The sequence below is a fragment of the Martes martes genome (genome assembly GCF_963455335.1).
Source record: "Martes martes genome assembly, chromosome: 6".
Classification (NCBI taxonomy): domain Eukaryota; kingdom Metazoa; phylum Chordata; class Mammalia; order Carnivora; family Mustelidae; genus Martes; species Martes martes.
The window spans coordinates 122,831,251-122,853,147 of NC_137893.1; the positions used below are offsets into that span (position 1 = coordinate 122,831,251).

Here is a 21,897-nt window from a genome sequence, read left to right on the forward strand (position 1 = left end):
TCAGGTGACGAGGTGTGGACCTATTTTTATTGATTTTGAGGGGCGTTCTTAGCATCTCCTGGATTTTGATATTTGTTCCCTTTGCCATATTAGGGAAATTCTCTCCAATAATTGTCTCCAATATACCTTCTGCTCCCCTCTCTCTTTCTTCTTCTTCAGGAATCCCAATTATTCTAATGTTGTGTCGTCTTATGGTGTTGCTTATCTCTCGAATTCTCTCCTCGTGGTCCAGTATTTGTTTGTCTCTCTTTTGCTCAGCTTCTTTATTCTCTGTCATTTGGTCTTCTATGTCACTAATTCTTTCTTCTGCCTCATTTATCCTGGCAGTGAGAGCTTCCATTTTTGATTGCACCTCATTAATAGCTTTTTTTATTTCAACTTGGTTAGATTTTAGTTCTTTTATTTCTCCAGAAAGGGCTTTTATCTCTCCGGAGAGGGTTTCTCTAATATCTTCTATGCCTTTTTCGAGCCCGGCTAGAACCTTGAGAATTGTCATTCTGAACTCTAGATCTGTCATGTTACCAATGTCCATATTGATTAGGTCTCCAGCCTTCGGTACGGCCTCTTGTTCTTTTTTTTGAGGTGAGTTTTTCCGCCTTGTCATTTTGTCCAGATAAGATTTGCTTTCTCCTGCTGTGGAATTCCGCTGTTCTTGGTGACTGAAGTTAGTTTTGGATGGGTTTCTTGTTGATCTTCTGGGGGAGGGGCCTGTTGTAGTGATTCTCAAGTGTCTTTGCCGCAGGCGGAATTGCACCGCCCTTGCCAGGGGCCGGGCTAAGTAATTCGCTCGGGTTTGTTCTCGGGAGCTTTTGTTCCCTGAGCGCTTTCCGTAGAGTTCCAGAGGATGGGAATGAAGATGGCGGCCTCCCAATCTCTTGGCCCGGAGGAGCCAAGAGCTTGGGGTTTCGCTCCTCAGTGCGCCCCCAGAGAAAAGCGCCCAACCGCCCCGCCTCCCTGGCCTGCGGTCGCGCCTTGAGGAAAGCAGTCAATTGCTGGAACCTGGAGAAAAGCGGCCGGTCGCTTCCTTCTCTGTGGCCTCCGCCCGCGCTCCGAGCCCACCCAGCCTGCGACCGGCACAAGGTAACCCCGGGCTGAGAGCTCAGTCTTCGGCTCTGTCGCTGTAGCCGGCTTCCCCGCTCCAATACCTGCGAGCTCCGCGGCCCTCAGAAACCCCCGGTCCTTCCGTGACCTGCGGGACCTGGGGTTATGCTGACCCCGCCTGTGTTTCCCCCCGTTTAGCCCCTGGATCAATGTCTCCCAGTGGAGCAGACTTTTTTCTGTGGCAGGCTCTTGAGACAGAGCAGGGAAGACAATAGACAAACCCCCTGCTTCAAGGTCAATCAAAAAAGTAAGCAAATATAAAATAATTTTAAGTACTGATAAATATGATGAAGAAAATAACAAGGGGTTGTGATGGAGGGTGTCAGGGAATTTAATGGTCATGAGAGACTTCCTTAAGAGCTGTCATCTTATGGGAGACCTAAAGGACAAGGCACCACCCAGGTGAACAGTGGGAACAGGGAAGACATCCTCTGCAGAGGGAATAAAAATTATTTCTGAGGCCCAAAGACAATTAGGACCAATCTGGTGGTGGTTATCTTAGAGTCATAGAACATTCTCAAACATATCCAAACTGCATATACAAACTTCTTTCTTTGATCTTTGCTTTTCTTTCCTCCCAGGTGGCATTGATTTCACTTTCCTTGTGTTCTTGCTTCTGGCTTAAGTTCAGACTTCATGAATTGACTGACTAGTCATCCACTTTGTCCCAGATGAACACTGCTCTTCCATGGTCTCTACAAGCTATCTTTCTGCTGGAAAATTATTTCATTTCATTTTCTCTTTCTCTGTACTTAAGGATTACCAGCAACAATCATGTCAGGGAAGTGGATGGGTCAAAATTTTTTTAGTGGGGCGGTCAAATTTTTTGTTTCAAGTTTGAATTATGTAGCTGACTAGAGTAGAAGTTTAAATATTCATGGGGTTTCTATTCTTCTTGAAAACAAAAAATGTAATTTCGCACTGTGCCAGTGGTTAGCCTTTCTTTCTCTTATTTTGTAATTCTGTATGGAAGAAACTACAGAAACTGGAATTGAGCCATTCACTTTCTGTTTCTGGCCCTTGAAATGCTAGTTTACTCTTGTGGTCTTGAAAATGGAGTTTAAAGTTTACTGACATAGCTCTGTCTTCTTTTTGCATATGTGGAATTTAAGAAATAAAACAGATGAATTTGGGGGAGGGGCAGAAAAGAGATAAACCAGAGAACAAACTGAAGGTTGCTGGAAGGGAGGTGGGTGGGGCTTGGGTTAGATGGTTGATGGAGAATAAGGATGAGCACCAAGTGTTGGATATAAGTGATAAATCACTGAATTCTATACCTAAAACTAATAGTACACTGTATGTTAACTAACTGGAGTTTAGATAAAGACTTGGAAAAGAAAAAAAGAAAAAAATTTTAGGGACATCTGGGTGGCTCAGTCGGTTAAGCCTCTGCCTCTGCCTCAGGACCCAAGGTCCTGGGATGGCTTGCTCAGTGGGGAGCCTGCTTCTCCCTCTGCCTGCTCTGCCTGTCACTCCCCCTGCTTACGCGCTCTCTCTCTCTCTGACAAAGGAATAAATAAATCAATCTTTTTTAAAAATAAATTTTAAATGCATACAAAATGTGCATCTTACCTGATTTTTAGTAAGTTGGCTCTTTGATTTTGGTAAGATTAAGCCTCTGTCTTTGCCAGCACTCTGACCTGGCCTCCTTTTGGGATGCTGCTCTCATCCAGCACTGGCCCCTGTGCTGCTGGTATGACCATCACTGACCCCTATGGAAACCTGCCAAGGACAGAAAAGGGGCAAGGTTTGATTTCTTAGGCTTTACTCATTGTTGTTTTTCATGTCTCTCCTTTCCTTGCTTTACTTCCTCCTACCTTATTCACATTCTCTTTTTGTTCATCTATTCATTGAAGAAACATTTACTTGAGTAGCTAGGAATCAAGGGAGAAACATCCAAGTTTAGAGAGAACATACTCACAATACATCATATCTGATGCAAGCAGCAGATAGAAGTCATAAACTTGATGTCCATGGGCTATAGTCAGCATGCAGATGTGTTTTGTCTATCAAAATATTTAAGGTTTTGTGATTTTTTTTTATGTAGTTGATAGCAGTTGAAAATTGGGTTGTTTCCCTTAAAACCTGGATGCTAGAATTGGGGGTCTCGCCCTGCATCTTTGAATGGTTACTTCAGCTCTGGGGAAGTTTAGGGAAAGAACTAGGCATGGGGCTGAGGGTGCAGACATAGCAACCTCAGTACCTGAAGGTCTCACTTGCTGAGGTACCAGATTTAGTTTCTATGGTGACAGCTACTTGGAACCCTAAGAAGGTTTTAATCTGAAGAGTTACATAGTCAGTTTTGCACTTGGAGTCTGGTTGAGGATTCCTTTGAAGGGATCGATCCAAAGGTAGATCTTTAGGAGGCTGTTACAAGTCAGAGGGGAGGCACTAAGAAGCTGAACAAAGGTACTGCACCGAAGTTTCAAGAGGAGCAGACAAATTGGAGAGCTCTTGAGGAGTGGTGAAGTGCTTAATGAGGTGTGACTAGAGTCCAGAGTGGGGGAGCAATCTCCTGTTGGAGTGATCCCTAACTCATTTTGGGAGTGCGGGTGGGGCTGCTGCTTACAAGGTGGATAGGACTTTGCTGGTCTGTGACTTGCCTGGAGGTCTGTACAACTCATTTGCATTTATGCATTTTTACTGGGTTGAAAGGCCTACACCAGGGTCAGTGTTTGTAAGCAACAAAATCCAAATGTGGCTGCTTTGGGTACAATAGGTAGGATGTTCGACACAGCAATCACACTACTGGATATTTACCCTAAAGATACAAATGTAGTGATTCGAAGGGGCACGTGCACCCGAATGTTTATAACAGCAATGTCCACAATAGCCAAACTATGGAAAGAACCTAGATGTCCATCCACAGATGAATCAATGAAGGAAATGTGGTATATATATGTATGTATATGTGTGTGTGTGTGTGTGTATATATATATATATGAATACTATGCAGCCATCAAAAGAAATGAAAGCTTGCCATTTGCAATGACATGGATGGAACTAGGGGGTATTATGCTGAGTGAAATAAGTCAGAGAAAGACAAAATTATATGATCTCTCTGATATGAGGAATTTGAGAGGCAGAGTGGGGGGCTTGTGGGGTAGGGAAGGAAAAAATGAAACAAGATGGGATCAGGAGGGAGACAAACCATAAGAGACTCTTAATCTCACAAAACAATCTGAGGGTTGCTGGGGAAAGGAGGGGTAGGGAGAGGATGGTTGGGTTATGAACATTGGGGAGGGTCTGTGCTATGGTGAGTGCTGTGAAATGTGTAAGCCTAACAATTCACAGACCTGTACCCCTGGGGCTAATAATACAATATATGTTAATAAAAATAATTATTAATTTAAAAATATTAGCCATAAAAAAACACAAAACAATAGGTAGGATGGCCAGGAAGTTGGGAGAACTAGATTAAGGCTAACTTGCCAGAAGCAGATCCTAGAACTGATCTGGTGAGAGCATTTCTGGGGCTGCTCCAAGATACTGCTGATGCTATTTTGGGTTCTAGATGTGCTACCAGCCCTGCTGCCCCCGTTGGGGGAGAGAATATTGTGGGTTATATCTGGATTCTGGTCTGAAGCAGCTGTTGCACATTTGTCACATTTCCATGTCACAGCAGCAAAGGCAAATGCAAGCAGTCATCTGGTATTGGCAGCTTCTGTAGTAAGAGCTGGGCTCTGCTTCCTACCAAGACTCTAAATTGTGGGGAAATTCCTCAGACATAGGAAAGGGCTTCAGAGGCTAGGAAACCAGTGAAATAATTGTCTATTATAGGGTTTATAATTTTTTAGTATAGCCAAGGGGGATGAGGGACCCCAAATAGTGGGGATCACTTTCTCTGTTTAAAGAGAGTATTGAGAGCAAAGAAATGTGATACTGCAAAGTAGGACTAGTAAAGGGTATTGGGAAACTTTAGGTTACTTGGTTTGGCTTCAAATTGGAGAGAAATGGGGGAAATCTTCAGGGGTAAGTTGGAGCCATCATGTGGAAGCCAAATTGAAATTTTCAGTTGAATTTCAGTTTTGGCTTTCATTTTCTTTGGAAAGGGTTTGCTACTAAACATTATTTAGAAAATGACCCAGTGAGAATATGACCTTACAAAATTAATTTGATGGGACAGAGAAGCTAGCTCAATGGAGACTGCTCTAGCCCATGTATGAGCTCATGCTCTGACTTGTGGGACAAGCAGCCAGGACTGTGCTAGGACTTTGTAACTCACTGGTCGGAGAGAAGCACAAGGGAGTGTGGAGGGGAGTGGCATGGTGGGAATGGGGTCCAGATTTTCATTATAGGGGACTGGGAGAAGGTGACATCATCAGGAGACTTGAGGAATTGATAATGGGAGTGGAAAGATAATGTTATGTTTTAGATAGCAGTGCAGGGAGTAGAAGCCTGACTGGAGTTGGCTTCTAAAGGATGGATTTAGGAATCATAAAACCATGGCTCTAGAGCAGTGGGGCACAGAGGTGATCTAATCTCATGTCCTTGCTTTCTTTTATTTAAAAAAATAATATGAAGTGTATTAGTTTATTTTGGTAGAGAAAACAGTAGAAGTACAAAAAAGAAAAGCAAAACTGGGCCATAATATTTTCCCTAATAACCCCTCTTGAATTAAAAAGGAAAAAAGTAAATTGAAGTAAAGCATGCACACAATTAGAACATCAAAACCATATAGAAGAGTGCAAAGATAAATACAGAAATGGCCCTTCTTGGACCCTCCCCACCAGCCCCCAGTGTTCCCCTTACAGAGGTAATATGATAATGAAGACATTGACCGCATACACAACTTTACCTTTCCTCTATTTTTATCATGACATTTCCAAGATATATTAAATAAAAGTATATGAAAATATCTTTCTTAATGGCCCCACACATCTTAATCATCTTAGTGGTACTTTATCTAGAGCCCTGAAAGCCTTCCATGGTTGCCTGTGTCTGCTGCATGCAGCCTGGTCCACAGCCTGGTTCTGTTCTTCTCTGCTGTGTCTCTGCCTCCCTCATGCTCTCTCCTGGTAGAGATTAGCCTTCTTTCTCTGCACTGGTGGTTTCCATTGCTCCCCTGCCTGTCCTTCCCTCTCTCCTGACCCACTGCTCTTGAACTGCAGGTCCCCTAACTGTTCCTTCCTGCTGAAAATCCTTGGGGATCCCAGAGTGGTCAGGTCACCTCCTCCTTCTCTAGGCAAGAAGTTCCACAAGGGAAGTAGTATGCTTCTGGCAGGGCCCTATCTCTCCCTATCACACCTGTATCCTGAGTGTCCAGCATGAAGTCCACATGTGACAGGAATCAGTAAACCATTCATCTACTGTTGTACATTCTGTGATTTTGGGCAAATATACATGTTCATGTTATGGTTCATTATAACTGTCAGTTTTATGAATCTGGAGCTATTTGTGGTCAATGTTATAAAAGAAAAATTATTCTTACTAAAAATGACGAGGAAGCCTTTATTTGAGGCTAGTGCAATAGGTAGAGATACTATTGCAAGTGAGAGAATTCGACTCTTAATATAATAGGAGCAAGTGGGGATTTATAGCCAACAGGCAAGGTGAGGGAAAGATGGAAAATTATTGAAAAGAATTTGATTAAATATCAAGGGTAGAGGAAGATGAGCTTGATTGGATATCAAGATTGGGAGGATTCTTGATAAACTGGCTTAGCAGGATTCTTTGCTAAAACTGGCAGGCCACAGGTGAGGCCTAGTCACGAAGAAGGCTCAAAGGAGCCTGATTAAAGTTTGGTTAAGGAGGAAGTTGCTGTTACTGTCAGCCAAGAGAGCCATGTGATGACTATGCCCTTTAGTATATAATGTCGCCTCCTAATAAAGACAGGAGAGACCCTGGAGAATGGGAGATTACACATGGAAAAGCATAGTCTATGCAGCCAAGAGCTGCCAGAGAGTATCAGTTTGATCCATCTCCAAGATGGACTTGTATTGTTTTTATATTTTAAAACAGGAACAATACAGTATTTATTCCACCCTTCCTCACAGGAGGATCCCAAAGACTGATTCTGTTTCAAGAAAGACCTGTCAGATGTTTTTGCTCCTTGGCAGTGGATGCTGGTGTTTTCCTCTGAGATACTGTTTCACATGTTCCTAGTTATAGAGCTAACCCAGCTTGCCTCAGTGCTATGACTTCAGTCATGGATATAACTGACTTCTCAGTCACATGGGGCACTCCAAACTAATTTTGCCTCCCTGAGTATTCCATGAGCCAGGGTGATCACACATCTCCATGACCTGGCTCACTTCTGGGCCTTGCCTGTTTTCTAGGAGGACAGTTGATCCTTGAACAACACAGGTTTGAACTACATGGCAGGTCCACTTACTCAAGGACTTTTTTACAATACCGTAAACATATTTCCTTTCCCTTGTTATTTTCTTAATAACATTTACTTTCCTTTAGCTTATTTTATTGTAAGAATATAGTATGTAATACATATAACGTGCAAAATATTCATTAATAGGCTGTTCATTGCTAAGACTCCCAGTCAGCAGTAGGTGATTAGTAGTTAAGTTTTTGGAAAGCCAGAAGTTATTCATGGATTCTCAGCTATGTGGGGAGTTGATGTCCCACCACTCATTGTTCAAGGGTCAACTGTAATTATTAACAGAGTCTCTTTTCCTTCTCACAAGTGTCCCCTTTTGGTCACTATATTCTGTTGTCCCTCGGCTTGGCAACCTTCCCAACCCAGTACAGAAGCTAGCCCTAGACCTAGTATTACTGAGCTCCATCAGACTGCCTGGACAGTGCTACAGTGCATTCCCCCTGTGGTGACTTGCACAGATGCACACGTGAAGAATGTTACGACATGCTGCTTTCAGCTTTCTTGGTGGAAGTGAATAAAAAATAGGTAGTGTGAAGCAGATGAAGCTGAGTGGGGGATGTGGGATGGTAGTGCTGACAGGAGGGTGTCGCCAGGGCACCAGGGGTCTGCAGTGGCAGTATGCTCTATGCACTTGGAAATCATGTCAGGTGATGTAACTTCCAAAGCAGTGTCTGTATTTGAATTTAAGACCTGTCATACAAATTAGTGGCAGGACAAGAATTAGCTTTGTATTTTGCAAAGTGGGGGGTTGCTTGTGAAAAACCCAGCCCCTTGTTCTTATCTCAGATCTACTAAATCATTCTATATGGGAGCTGGGGCTAGGGCTTGTTCAGAAATCTGTATTTTTTTTTAAAGATTTTATTTATTTATTTGACAGACAGAGATTACAAGTAGGCAGAGAGGCAGGCAGAGGGAGAGGAGGGGAAGTAGGCTCCCAACCGAGCAGAGAGCCCGATGTGGGGCTTGATTCCAGGACCTTGGAATCATGACCTGAGCTGAAGGCAGAGGCTTTAACCCACTGGGCCACCCAGGTGCCCCAGAAATCTGAATTTTTAACAGTTTCTGGTGATTCTGATGTATTGTCTGGAGAACCACTGCCTCAGGAAAAGTAGACATTTTGAAGCAAATCGTATGTTCTTATTAACTTGTGCATTTGGGCAGTTCATTCCTTCATTTAGTAATTTTTTATTGAATACTAATCATGAGCAAAGCCCTGGGTCAGGAGCTAGGTATACAGCAGCGAGCGACAGGATGTGTTTGCTGTCCAAACAGCTTTCCATTGTAGCAGAGAAGACAGACCTTCACCTAGCAATACCCCTGTGACATATCTCTTCAAGGGGAGTACTGAGGACTGTGGGTGCTGAAGCCAGGGTCTACCTCAGAGCCTGGGCTCAGGACAGGCCTCTTCAGGGTGTGAGTCAGATCTAGGACCTGAAGGTTGAGAGGAGAGTAGGAACATAGCTACTGGACATGGGAACAGCATGCATAAAGACCTCAGCAAAGGGAGCTTTGCTGGAGTTGTGGGTTAAGTGGTGGATGCTGACATGAGAAAAGGAGGAGTCAAGGGGAAGGGTAGTCAGGAGATGTGGAGGGCTGGAGGCCCTTGGGTTTGGGATTAGGCTTTCAGAATGCCAAGGAGCACTGAAGGGCTTACATGTAGATCTTTTGGGGAATTCTGGTCTTTAAAGCCCCATGAGCTCATGGGCACCAATGTGCAACCATTTACATGCTATTTGAGCAGGCTTCCTAGTGGCCATGGGTAGGCCAAAGCCCTGGAGACAAGGATGCTGGGTCCTGTTAGCTATCTGGGAAGGTGCTGAGAAGTGGGTGTGGCAGGCAGCAGGCCTGGGATGTCCTCCCACTGCTCTGGTGAGGGCCCAGCCTCTGTACAAAACACTGTCAGTTTCAGGTCTGTAACACTGACATCTGATCTGTGTCTCTTCTAGATCCTGCCTGGCCTATACATTGGCAACTTCAAAGGTGAGTTGTCTTTTCTTATCACTGTGGTAAAATATGCGTAATATAAAATGTGCCATTTATGCCATTTTTAAGTGTACACTTCAGGTAGCATTACGTACATTCACATTGCTGTGCAACCATCCATCTCCAGAACTCTTTTGTCATTCCAAAACTCTGTGCCCATTAAATACTATTCCCTTTTCCCCAGTCCCTAGAAACACCGTTCCATTTTCTGTTTCTGTGGATTTGACTGCTTAGGTACTTCACATGAGTGGTCTTGCATTTGGCTGATTTCACTGATCATAAAGTTGATTCATATGGTAGTATGTGTCAGAATGTATTTCCTCTTTAAGGATATATATATATATATATATATATATATAAAATTAATTTTTCCCTTCATCTGCTGATGGACATTTTGCACTACTTCCACCAAGGGTGGAATCAAGCATGATTTGAGTCAAGGTATCGACTCAGTTTATGCAAAGTCTGATCTGGACATAGCCACCACTTTTGTCCAGGCCTCTTGCTGGGCCCTTATACTTGTGCCTAACCTCTCAACTAATGGAGATGTGTATACTTAACAGGATGGGGTAGACTTAACAGGATGGGGTACACTTAGAAAACTTGCAAGGCTGCAAGGCTGGTGACAGCCAACCATCCTCATAAGCATCTGAAGTTCCTCCCTCCTAGAACAAGCAAGAACACACTCTGTCTATTTGCAGGTAGCTCCTTAAAATTGAGTTCAGGTTCAAACTGACTAAAAACAATCTCTTTTTTTTCCCAATATATTTTAAATTACTTTAATGTCATAGTAGATTAACCATTTAGATAATTACTAAAATATGCATAAAGGAGCATCTTTCATAGTCAGATGATGACTGTATCTACAAATCATTCAACTGTGAGATCCCACCACTGTATATCTATTTTCCTGTGGCTCTGTGTCAGGTTTTCTTCCTCTCCAAAATTCCGAACTGGTAAAAAAAAAAAAAAAAATTATAGCATGCTATGTTTACTTCTCAGAACCCTCAAAAAAGGGATACCTTTGTAAAGTAAATAGTGCTAAAATAGAATATGAGAAACTAATAAGACATACATAGGAACAGCCCAGAAAATTTTAGGTTCTATACCCACTGATTAACAAAAATGCCCCAGGATAATGTTTATTTCCTCCTCCTCTCTTCCCCCTAACTGCCTTTTGCTCCTAGTGCTGTTAATTGGCCTCAGAGAGAATTGAGCATAGGGAGCTGACAGCTGCTAATTGCTGCTAGAACATTTTAAAAATAGTACTCGAGTTCCTAAATTAGTAAGCTTTGTAGTTCTGAAAAAGCAACAAGTGCTTTGTGGTAAGTAGGCGGTAGCTCTGGACTGCATTAAGGAGCAACTATCTTTGGGGGTTTTGTAGGGAGTTATTAACTGCTTTAATGAAGACAGGAGAATGTCTTTGTGTTTGAGAGCAGAGTTTGGGATAAATTCCTAGAAATAGAATTGCTACATGAAAGTGTTTACAAATCAAAAATTGTAATGCATGCCAACCAAATTCAGTACTTCTACCAACAGTTTATGAGAATTTTATCCTTATTCATAGTAGGTTACTTTCTTCTAGAAAGTCATGTGTGCACAATTTTAAGGCACATTTTAAATCTCTCTGTACTAAAATCTATACCTATCCAAAAATAAAAAATAAAAATAAATAAAATCTATACCTATCTTCATTGGGGAGGGTATGTGCTTTGGTAAGAAAAAAATGAGTTTTAAAAATCTATAGCTGTTTTCAAAGTATTCAATGACATGGGAATCCACAGTTTCTGGATTCTTGTTGTGGGTTTTACCTGAAAGAGAAGGCTACACTATCCCATACCTCTTCTTGTTCAGATGCTTAATGATTTTTTTTTTTTGTCATCTTCAGTTATTCTGACTTATATGTGGCCGTGTTTATTCACTCATCAATCAATTCACCAAACATTTATTAACCACTAACTAGGTGAAAGGCTTATTTAAAGCAAATGAATAATAGTGTAGTGAATTGACAAAAAGCTGGAAAGAAGCATTGCTCTCCATAGAATTGCCTGTGAATTAACTCATTCCAGAAAGTTGTTGCAATGCGCTGGGAGTATGATGTGGATATACATTTTGGTTCTCTGTGGTTCAGAGTCAGGAAGAGCAGGAACAGAACAGGGGAGCAGGTCTTACTGTGAAGAGAAGCTATGAGGCAGTCTGCCTTGGAATCTGGTTATCCCCCACTGTCCATGAGCCATATGTTACCCTCAGACAGGGTAACAGCCTGGACATGAGAGGGGCTGTGGTGAAGATGAACCAGACAGTGTAGCCAGTGCACTCAGTTCAGTGTCTGGCACATGACTGGTCAACCAGTGTCTGGCTCTCCTCACCTTCTCGATCTGTGAACTAGAAACCACACTCTTACTTCAGGCTGTTGTGGAAGAGAGCTAGATACTCACAGTGCCCATGCCATACTGGGTATGCAGTAGGTGCTGATCATCATTAGCTAGCAAGTATGGAAGACTGAGGTGAAAGGATCATGACTGCTCCTGGAAAGTGAATCCAGCTGTCATATGTGCTTTAGCACGATGTCTCATTTAGTCATTTTCTTTTCCTTTTCAATTACAAACAATATATGTGCCTATTGTAACACAACAACCAATACAAAAATGTATAAAGAAAAATTAATGGATTTTTTTTTAACTTTTTGAGAGATCTTCATTTTTGTATGGTGTGGACTGGCACTCCTACCAACCAAGACCTTGGTTCTAGTGGCTATGGTCTCAATCCAATCATTGAGTAGTCTCCAGTCCTATCTCCTTCCTCCCCTCCCCCACCTCTCTCTCCTTCTCTTCTTTTGCCTCTCTTCTCTCCCTCCCTGCCTTCCTTCCTTCCAGTGGGGATCCTTTACATGTCACTATGCAACTTCCTTTTTTTTTTTTTTTTTTTTAACTTGCAATGAATCACAAAGCATTTTCCAACACCAGGTCCTGGTGATTCTTCCACCTAGAGAAACAACCAACTCTGGTTCTGGAGTCTAGTCTTTGATGAGTCTCTCAGTTGAGGTGCCTTAACTTGCAGCTGGCTCTGCCCGGAAGCCAGAAGGGAAGGTGGGAGTGGAAGCTTGAAGAGCAGCTCCATCCCAGACCAAGAGGGGTCAGTTATCTGCTGCCTCCTAACTTGGCAGATCCCAAAATGGATGTGAGCTGACAGAAGAAGCCCTCATTGAAGATGTCCACAAATTCTAGAAATGTGAGAAACAAATCTCACACCCTGTGTGTGTACTGGTTATGTAGAGACATGTTTGAGGTCTCAGAGCTTTTGTTCTGTCTGCCAGTGACAATGGTCATGGTTCCCAGTGGTGGTTCCCCAGTTGTTAAGATAAGGCTGACCTGGTGAACGACTGAACTCTGATCTCTGGTAGTCTGCTGTTAGCTTCGCCTAAGAGAACTGCATGGTGAATGGTGAGCATTAGGTGGTGGAACAAGAGCTAGAATTCAGATGTCTTTGTAGTAAGCACATATTTGGAAACATGCAGAGGTGATGGAGATTGAAGCCCATACTGCAGCCTTGAGACTTAATCTGGTCCCAATGATAATAATATTAATGATGACAATGATAACATTGATAACTACACGTGAGCCGAGCACTATTGTAAGCATTTTATTTCATTTAGTATTTCCAGCAGCCCTTTAAGATGGTACTCTTACCATTTTCCCACATTAAAGGTGAGAAGAGTGAGGCACAGAAAAACTTGTCCAAGGTTGGCACCAATAAATATCAGAGCCCACATTTGGTACAGAAGGAAACAGGTAGGAGCTGCCCATTTTGGCCCCTATCCCAGGTTGGAAATACACCCACCTAAAGGTTGAACACACTAACAGCTAATTTACAATTCTAGAAGTTATAGTTATGTACAATAATTAGTAACTCTAGGATTCATTAATTTCACAGTGGGATCAAGCATAATTGAAAAACAGATCAGAATCACTTACCTACCACTGAGCAGATTCTCAATTTGGGAAGCAAAAATTGTTTGAAAAAAGACTGAGAATATGGCTTGCGGCTCAGGGTCAGAACAGAGAGAATTAGGTCCTTTTGAAATAGAGACCTTCCTTCTCCTCTTTCCTCCCTTTCTCATCCTGCATGATCATGCTTTTGAGTCCACAAATCAGTGTAACAGGTACTGTGATATTGGAAAAGCATTACCAAAGAAGTTCGTTCCTTCCAAATATCTGTTTTTTCAGAGTGCTTATATTGATGGCACTATTTTCTAATGTTTCTTCAAATATACTCCTGTTAATTTTGTTTAGAGACAATTCTGCTAGACTTTGTTGGACTAGCGTATTTGCCATGGCCACTCTGGCATTTTGCACATCTTAGCCCTGGTTATCCCTGTACATCTTCTGTATCAGAATAAGATCTGGAGCACTAATTCCCCTTCCTAAGGAAGCATGTGGCTGCCACTTTGCCTTTTGAAGATAGTATCTTCCAGGAATCCACTTGCTCCCTTAGCAAGGTCCTACCAGTGATGAATGGGGTCTTTCACAGAGGGAACATGTCACAGCAAAGGAGAAAGTTCAGGTAGGTGTTTCTATTTCAGTGCTCCCACTGTGTAAAAATGACATTTGCTTCTTCTAAAGGGCACGTGAGGCCTTAGGAGAGTAGACAGAGGCAGGCAGCAAGAGTGGGCAGGAGTCCAGGGGCCAGAGGAGATGTTGGTGGAAAGAGAAAAGAGTACAGTTAGCTGTTTTACCAATGAAGGAGTTGAATATTTTACTTATTAGTGTAATTCAGTTGAGTTTTATAGTGTTTTTCTTTTTATTTTTCTTTTCCTGGTTATGAAGGGAATGTAGGCTCATCAGTTAAAATAAAATGAAAATTTTAAAAATCCAAATGTGATAGAAATACGTTAAATAGAGTGAAAACTTTCCCAAACTGACATCCCAATATAACCATGGCCAGTGTATATTCTAGATTTTTTCCATGTGAATTCTAATTTGTAATCTTCCTGTTGGTTTGTTAATAGTGTTGCATTAGTAATATTGCATTTGTAATTGCAAGAGGCTGTGAGTTGTTTTTTGACTTAGAAGTGGCATCAAAATGCCATGGTGGGGAAGGGCACCATTGGCACCCAGTCATAGTTCATGCCCTGAAGGCCCTGCAGAGCTCCATGTGTACAGTGCTCACAGTCTTCTGGGGTTCTTTTTTAAATGTGGGTTCTGATCATGTAGATATGTAGTGGGTCTGGGAGTCTGCATTTCCGGTAGGCTCCCAGGTAATGCCGTGATGCTGCTTGGCAGACCCTGGTTTGAGCAGCAAAGGACTAAGTTCCACCCCTTTGATTTTGTGCACGAGGAGAGCTGGTGTGAAACCTCCAGGCTTGTTCACATGCATGTGAGTAAGCTGATAATCCCATGTCTTACAGCTGCATTATGGCTTGTTACCTTAGTGCTGGTGGTTGTAGGCAGTCATCCAGAACTGTCAATAATTTGTCGTCCTAAAGAATAAGAAGTCCAATGGCATCATCCCAAAATGTTGATTAAGTGCTTTATATATGCTCAAGTAGTTAGATACCATGCTTATGGGATAGGGTAATCCCAGAGTGGCATATCAGTACACACAGCACTGTGATAAAATAGAAAGGAGCATAGAGCAAAAGGAACATTGTCCAAGAGTTGCTTCTGTTTTCTTTGGAACCCTACAGTCTGTTGTCTCATTTATGATCTCATTCCATATTCAAAAATGTATACTTTTATTACCAAACCACTTTTTTGTTTATTTTTAATCTGTGTTATAAAAGTATATTTATGAGGTGCTGAAAATGTTTTAAAGTTAGATTGCAGTGATGGTTAAACAACTCTGAATATACTAAAAAAAGTTGAATCATACACTTTAAAAGGCTGAATTTATGATATGTAAATTATCTCAAAGCTGTTTATAAAAAAGGAAAAAGCATATTTAAAACAGTTCTTTTTTTTTAAATTTTATTTATTTATTTGACAAAGAGAGAAAGATCACAGGTAGGCAGAGAGGCGGGGGTGGGGGGGGGGAAGCGGGCTCCCTGCTGAGCAGAGAGCCTGATGGGGGGCTCGATCCCAGGACTCCGGGATCACGACCCAAGCCGAAGGCAGAGGCTTAACCCACTGAGCCACCCAGGCGCCCCCCAGATCTTTTTTTTTTTTTTTTAAGATTTTATTCATTTATTTGTGAGAGAGGGAGCATAAGCAGGGGAAGTGGCAGAGCAGAGGGAGAAGTAGTCTCCCCGCTGAACAAGGAGTCCAATGCTGGACTCAATCTCAGGACCCCGGGATCATGACCTGAACAGAAGGCAGACACTTAACCGACTGAGACACCCAGGAGTCCCTATTTATTTATTTATTTATTTATAGATTTTATTTATTCAGTTGACAGAGATCACAAGTAGGCATAGAGGCAGGCGGAGAGAAAGAGGAGGAAGCAGGCTCCCTGCCAAATAGAGAGCCTGATGCGGGGCTTGATCCCAGGACTGTGGAATCATGACCTGAGCCAAAGGCAGAGGCTTCACCCACTGAGCCACCCAGCACCCCAGGAGTCCCTCTTTAAACAGATCTTTAAAATTCAAATCTTGGGCAGGGTCAGAATCCAGAAGATTCTGCCCTGGAGTGTCAGGAGACTGCTTTGGAGCCCTCCACCTGCTCCTCCTCCTTGAACCATTTGCTACTCTGCCTCATCTGTGCTCCACTGTAAACACTGAAAGCTCCAGTTTGATCTTGCTTCTCCACTTGGCTAAAACATACATACTGGTGGGAATTGGGAAAACTGCCTTTCGGTGAGAATGTGGAAGCTGGCTGCCAGTTGGATCCTAAATGATTCTTGTTCCTGTTCAATACAAACTTACTGATGCCAAAACTTGTGATAGTTGTGGGGCAGAGGGGGCTGGGCGGTGTTTGGAATTGAGTCCTATACATATTACGTCGATGGGTGCTAAGCACATCCCAATTTAAAGCTTGGGATGGTTGGAACTGTGAAGAAAGTCTTAAAACCAATATTTTAATATTACTATTAAAGACTTTTTTTCTGAATTTGAAGTGGTATATGTTTATTGCAGAACATTTAGGAAAGTTTTTCAGTCTCTGCATTATCATCAAAGCTTCTCAAAACTGTAGATTCCTCTTAGGGTCATGAGATCTAGCCCAGCATCATCTGACTCTGTGCTCAGCAGAGAGTCTGCTTATCTTCCTCACCCCCTTCCTAAGTAAATAAATAAACAAATAAACAAACAATATTAAAAAAAAACAAACCTGCAGATTCCTCAGTCTTGCCATAGACCTTGAACTAAGTTGGAGCTCCAACTTAGTTCATAGGCATGTTAAACTTTCAGAACCTCTTGTGTTACATATATATATATATATATATATATATATTTTAAAAATTTTAAAGCTCTTGTAATTCCATCTTTTTAAGATTATCACTATTGGAGCTAATTCCCTATAGCAGTTTTTCCCCTGTATGTGTGTTTGTCTTTATTATGTTTTTACAAATTGAGTTCATATTGTATTTATAGTTTGATTCATGCTTTTACACCCTGCTTAGCATTATATCCTAAGCATTTTCCCATGTCATTAATATTCTCTAGAAACATGATAAATAAATATTTTACTCAGTCCATTTTACCCTGTATCATTTAAAAAAGCTTGTCCCAGATTAGGACAAGGGCATGCAGGGAGCCTATTCTTGCTGGACTCCTGTTTTGTAGATTAACAGAAGGGTTTCAGTTGAGGATACTTATTCAGTCTTTCTCATGCAGCATTAGGTAGGAGCACTAGAAGGGAATGTAAAGTTTGGTGTCTCCTTAGTTTTATATGCAGATAATTAAATAGCTTATTCTGTTTGGGATTTCCAGAAAATGTTCCATTTTTATTTTTGCCCTGAAGTGAATCATAGATGTTATAAACCACAGTCTAATCTGCGTTTAAACCCATCCCTGCCTTTGACATGAGGGTGGATAGTAAGTGGGTCTTTTGTATGTGATTTTAACTTAAATTATTGATCATTAATAACAAATGGCAACTACAAAATGACCTCATAGGTTCACTTTCTTTAAAGAGCAACAATCATGATTATGATGTTTTTTAATCTAAATACATTTCAAGTTTTAAGTGACCACTTCATATCCAAAAAATCTGACAATCAGAAGTAAATTTAGTTATCTGCGTAATACATTAAAGCAATAGTCTGAAATTCCCTAGGTCTAGGTTTTTCTGGGTATGGTCAATTTTGAAGTTTCAAGAAAGAAATATGCAAGGCAAAAAAAAAAAAAATATATATATATATATATGCAAGGCATTTTGTATATTTTCCTAGCTAAACTTTGTGAATAATTCACTTGCAGTGAAGAATAAAATGATCATCTTCTTTCTTCTATGACAGACGCCAGAGATGCAGAGCAACTGAGCAAGAACAAGGTGACACATATTCTGTCTGTCCATGATAGTGCCAGGCCTCTGTTGGAGGTAAGGGAGAGCTATGTGCATGTGTCTTTGTATTCCCTAGGAGTGCGTAAAACATTAACAAAGGCAACCATGTTCTCTCTGACATCGGTGTGCCCCTATTAATGCTCTGTACCTGTGGCTATATTAATTTTGTTTCCAGGTCGTATTAATTTTGTTTCCAGGCCATAATTTTGTGTCTGTGCCCTGTCTGTGGCATGGTGGAAGAGTGTATTCTTTCTCTGATTATTCTCTTGCTACATTGCTAGTTTGGCTTTCTTGGCTAAATGCCAAAGAATAAGCTGATGCTGCATTTACTTCTGGATTTTAAGGATGTTTAAAACTTATTTGCATTCCCTTCAATATTATCCCTGGTTTTAGGGTTCCTCATTTCTTGATTTTTTTTTTCCATTGAAGCTCAATTATGTACCATTTACATTTAAAGACAAAAAACAATAGAAGATAAATTGTCATTGGAGAGTTCCAGGGCTTCTGATACAGAGGCTATCTGTGTAGAAGTTGTTGTTAAGGTTTAAGTTTTCAAGTAAACAGGGTGTGTCTGCCTGTACACTAATTCCAAAAACATTTTCGTATCTTCAATTTTACGTTAATGAACGGTTTGAGCGTTCTATTTCTGTTTATTAGCCTCGACAGAGCCCAAGTTACCTTTTTTAAGAAAATAATACGTGTGTGGTTGGGATGCATACGTGTTCTTCTGTTTTAGGGTGGGGTTTTAGGAGGGGAGGTGTGACTGGTTCTAGAAGAAATAATCCTAGTTCAAGCTGTTTTCATTTAAATTTGTATTATGCAAGAGCAGATAGTATACTTTTTATTTTAAATTTATCTATTTTCCTTAGCCATTAGAGTTGCCAGCTTTCAGTTATTGTAAAAGAAATTGGAACATGGATTAATAAGTGATTCTATTAAATGTTATAGTACCAGATAGCCATAGGTGGTAAAGAAACCTCCATTCACTTCTCCAGATCTGTGAACTCATACTTCCTTCTGTTGTTTCGGCTCTGTTTTTTGTTGTTGTTGTTTTTTAAGGTGCTATAATTTGTGTGACAGAATGATTTTGTTGGAAACAGTAATAACAGCACATCATTTCTTTCCAGATTAACAGTTCCTTTGAAAATGGCTACTCTGTTTCTTCATCTCCATCAACAATAGTTTATATTTAAAATATAGCCAAGCTATGGCCAAGATAATAAGTTAAATGCAAAATGGTCATGATTGACTTCCTCTTTAAATCACAAGATGAGGCTTGAGGTTTCCTTTATTTTAATAAATTACATAGATGTCCTTCCCACCCTCACCCTCCAGGCCTGCCTCACTACTTCATGTTTCATTTAATGGAACACATTGCCATGTGTGAACATGGGCCTTAAATCTGTTCACATTGTTTAGATGCAAGACTTTCAGGTTTTAGAAATTAAAGGAGTTCTAGTGTTTATTTGTCCAAATTCCTCCAGTTTACATGAGGGAAACAAAGGCCTAGAAAGTAAAATAGGTGGGACTGTAACCCCATAAAAAGAGACACTGTTTGTATAAAAACTTCAGAGCTGTGGGAAAACTGCATTTCCCTCCTCAGTATTCCTTTTTATTCTCTCATATTTCAGTCTATAAGGACAAATTCTGCTTTGGAAAAAAAAGAGAAACTGTGCCTTTCCTTCAGAGACAGCTTTTACTTAGCAACATCCTGTTGTAGTCTTTGAATGCTATTATTACCTCAGCTTAATTATAAGTACTTTCCTGTGATTTCATATTCATTAAGAGTTAGACCATTGTTTTATAGCATAACATAGGTTAATGTTGCTCCTCTCATTTTGTTCATTTTTAAGTTCACAAATAATTCATGAATACATTCTCATTAAAAAAAATTAAAATAGTACCTCTCAGATTACAGAAGTGGGGAAAACTCGGGTACTGAAAGTTATTTGAACTCATGTGCTCACATAAGGTACTGGGATAGAGGAGTTTTGCCAGGATCCCCGAAGTTTCAGAATGTTGTTTACTCCTCTGCCTATTCATAAAGGCACTCTTCTGTCTTAAATTTTTTTAAGATTTTATTTATTTATTTGAGATAGAGGGAGAGTGAGAGAGAGAGAAAAAAAAAAAGCACAAGCAGGGGGAGCAGCAGGCAGAGGGAGAAGCAGGCTCTCCACTGAGCAGGGAGCCCGACACAGGTCTCCCAGGACTGTGGGACCACGACCTGAGCTGAAGGCAGATGCCTGATGGACTGAGCCACCCAGGTGCCCCCAGTCTTAAATTTAAATTCAGTTCCAGAAGTCATGATCTCACCCAGCCTTAGATGAGTCAGGGAAAATGTTTGGAGTTGGTAGTGAATTGAGGGATGGATTTTATTCTTCAGCAGCTCTGGGAGGAAGTAAAGCAGGGATGATGGTGAGAGGACAGATTGTGTGCAGAGCCAGGCAACTGCAATAAGCTGAACCCCAACCTGATAAGGGGCCCTAATAAAAGGTGGAAGGATAAGGGATGCTAGGACCTCCTTCATGTTCCAAGATCTTCAAAGCTCCATGCATGTTTATTGAATGTTCCCTAGCTTACTCTGGGCAGCACTAGCCTGGGGCCAGGTGGGAATGGCAAGTTTGTTATTGTTTAAAATTGAAGGGTTCCAGTGTTACTAATTCCATGTAGGAGTTCTCCAAGCCCTGCTGTCAGGTAGCTGTATATTGGTCACTACACTGTAGGTACTTCTTTGGTTCATTTCCAGCAAATATCTGAATGGGTTTAAAAGCACTGGGTGCTTAGTATCAAGTATCGAAGGCTTTTGGAATCATTAGGTATGCTCTTATTCTGATGGAGGCTAAATGAGAGACGGCAGTCATATTGTGCAATGTGGTTTCTAGAGCAGAGGTCATAGGTCAAGGGCTTCGTGAAGATTCTAAAAGGATAGGTAGTTGAACAGTATGCCTGGGATGTGATGATTTTCAAAAATATAAAGAAGTTTAGGGAATTTAGCACACCATAGGCTCCTCCGGAGGATTCACAGATTTATTGACAGAATAAAATCTTCCAAGTTCTGCATTGAAGACACACATTTGTCACTCTAAATAGGGAACCAGTTTGTGTGTGTGCCTGCTTATGTAACACACTACCTATTAACATCCTATGGGACTACGTTCTGCTGAATACAGTCATAAACATTCAGATTAAGAAGAACTCAGGAAAGGGATCTGCTATCCCTTAGAGTCCGGGGTGAGACTCTAGGATGAGCACTTTTTAAGAGGGATGCTTATATAACTAGTAAACTAAGGCAACTGTGGTCAAGGAAAAGGTGCCAAACCTGATCTTATTACCAAATGAGGCTGTATAGATTAGCATAGTATGGATTGTTGTGAGAGCCTAGTATTTGTAGAATGGAAGATTGCACAGTTGTTGCGCCTATTACATCCTCTGTGGCTGTAATGATTTGTAACCTGTTGAAACACTGACCAATGATGATACTATAAAGTGCATTTGCCGTGAAAAGCTTCATGAATATGGCTCAGTTCATCTTTAGTATGCATTTATTGATTTTACTTTGGGAGGGACTTTAAAAGAACTCGTGATTGATTTCACTTAGATTAGATGTGATTCTCTATTACTTGGGTACTTTTTAGACAGGTTTCCCAACATAGTGTTAGCAGGGTTTTGTATCCCTTCTAGCAGCCCTATAGGTGGAAAGCAATGAAAGAATAAAAGGTGCTGTTCTCAGGCCTTTGCAGTGGCAGGGCCTCACCTCACCTCTGGTCATCTAGTGAAGCCAGGTGATCTTTGGTGCTTCCCAGTGGATGAGACAAGATTGTTTATCCTTTGAACCATGGGACAAGGTGGTCAGCCAAGAGAAGGAGGTCCAAAGCCCCAATTCCTCTTTCTGCAAAAGAGTATCTGAGGAGTAGATCTTCAAAAATGAAGATTTTTAGAAACAGTAGAAACTTAGGGGACTTTATATTCATTTGAGTCAGCCCTTAACTAAAATCTAAGATTCTGAAGAGCTCTGACTCCCTTTCCATGCCTACTGCTCTA

The 21,897-nt window shown here is 41.2% G+C and overlaps 1 protein-coding gene across 3 annotated transcripts in view; it reads left to right on the forward strand.

The window, feature by feature from the left end:
- The window catches only part of DUSP22 (dual specificity phosphatase 22), a 66,868-nt gene that overhangs the window by 11,645 nt on the left and 33,326 nt on the right, over positions 1–21,897 (forward strand). For all 3 annotated transcript variants that reach the window (XM_080806512.1, XM_080806513.1, XM_080806511.1), the window contains exons 2-3: positions 9,382–9,415; positions 17,810–17,892. In XM_080806512.1, coding sequence (XP_080662638.1) covers positions 9,382–9,415; positions 17,810–17,892 — 117 coding nt within the window. The remainder of the gene's footprint in view (positions 1–9,381; positions 9,416–17,809; positions 17,893–21,897) is intronic.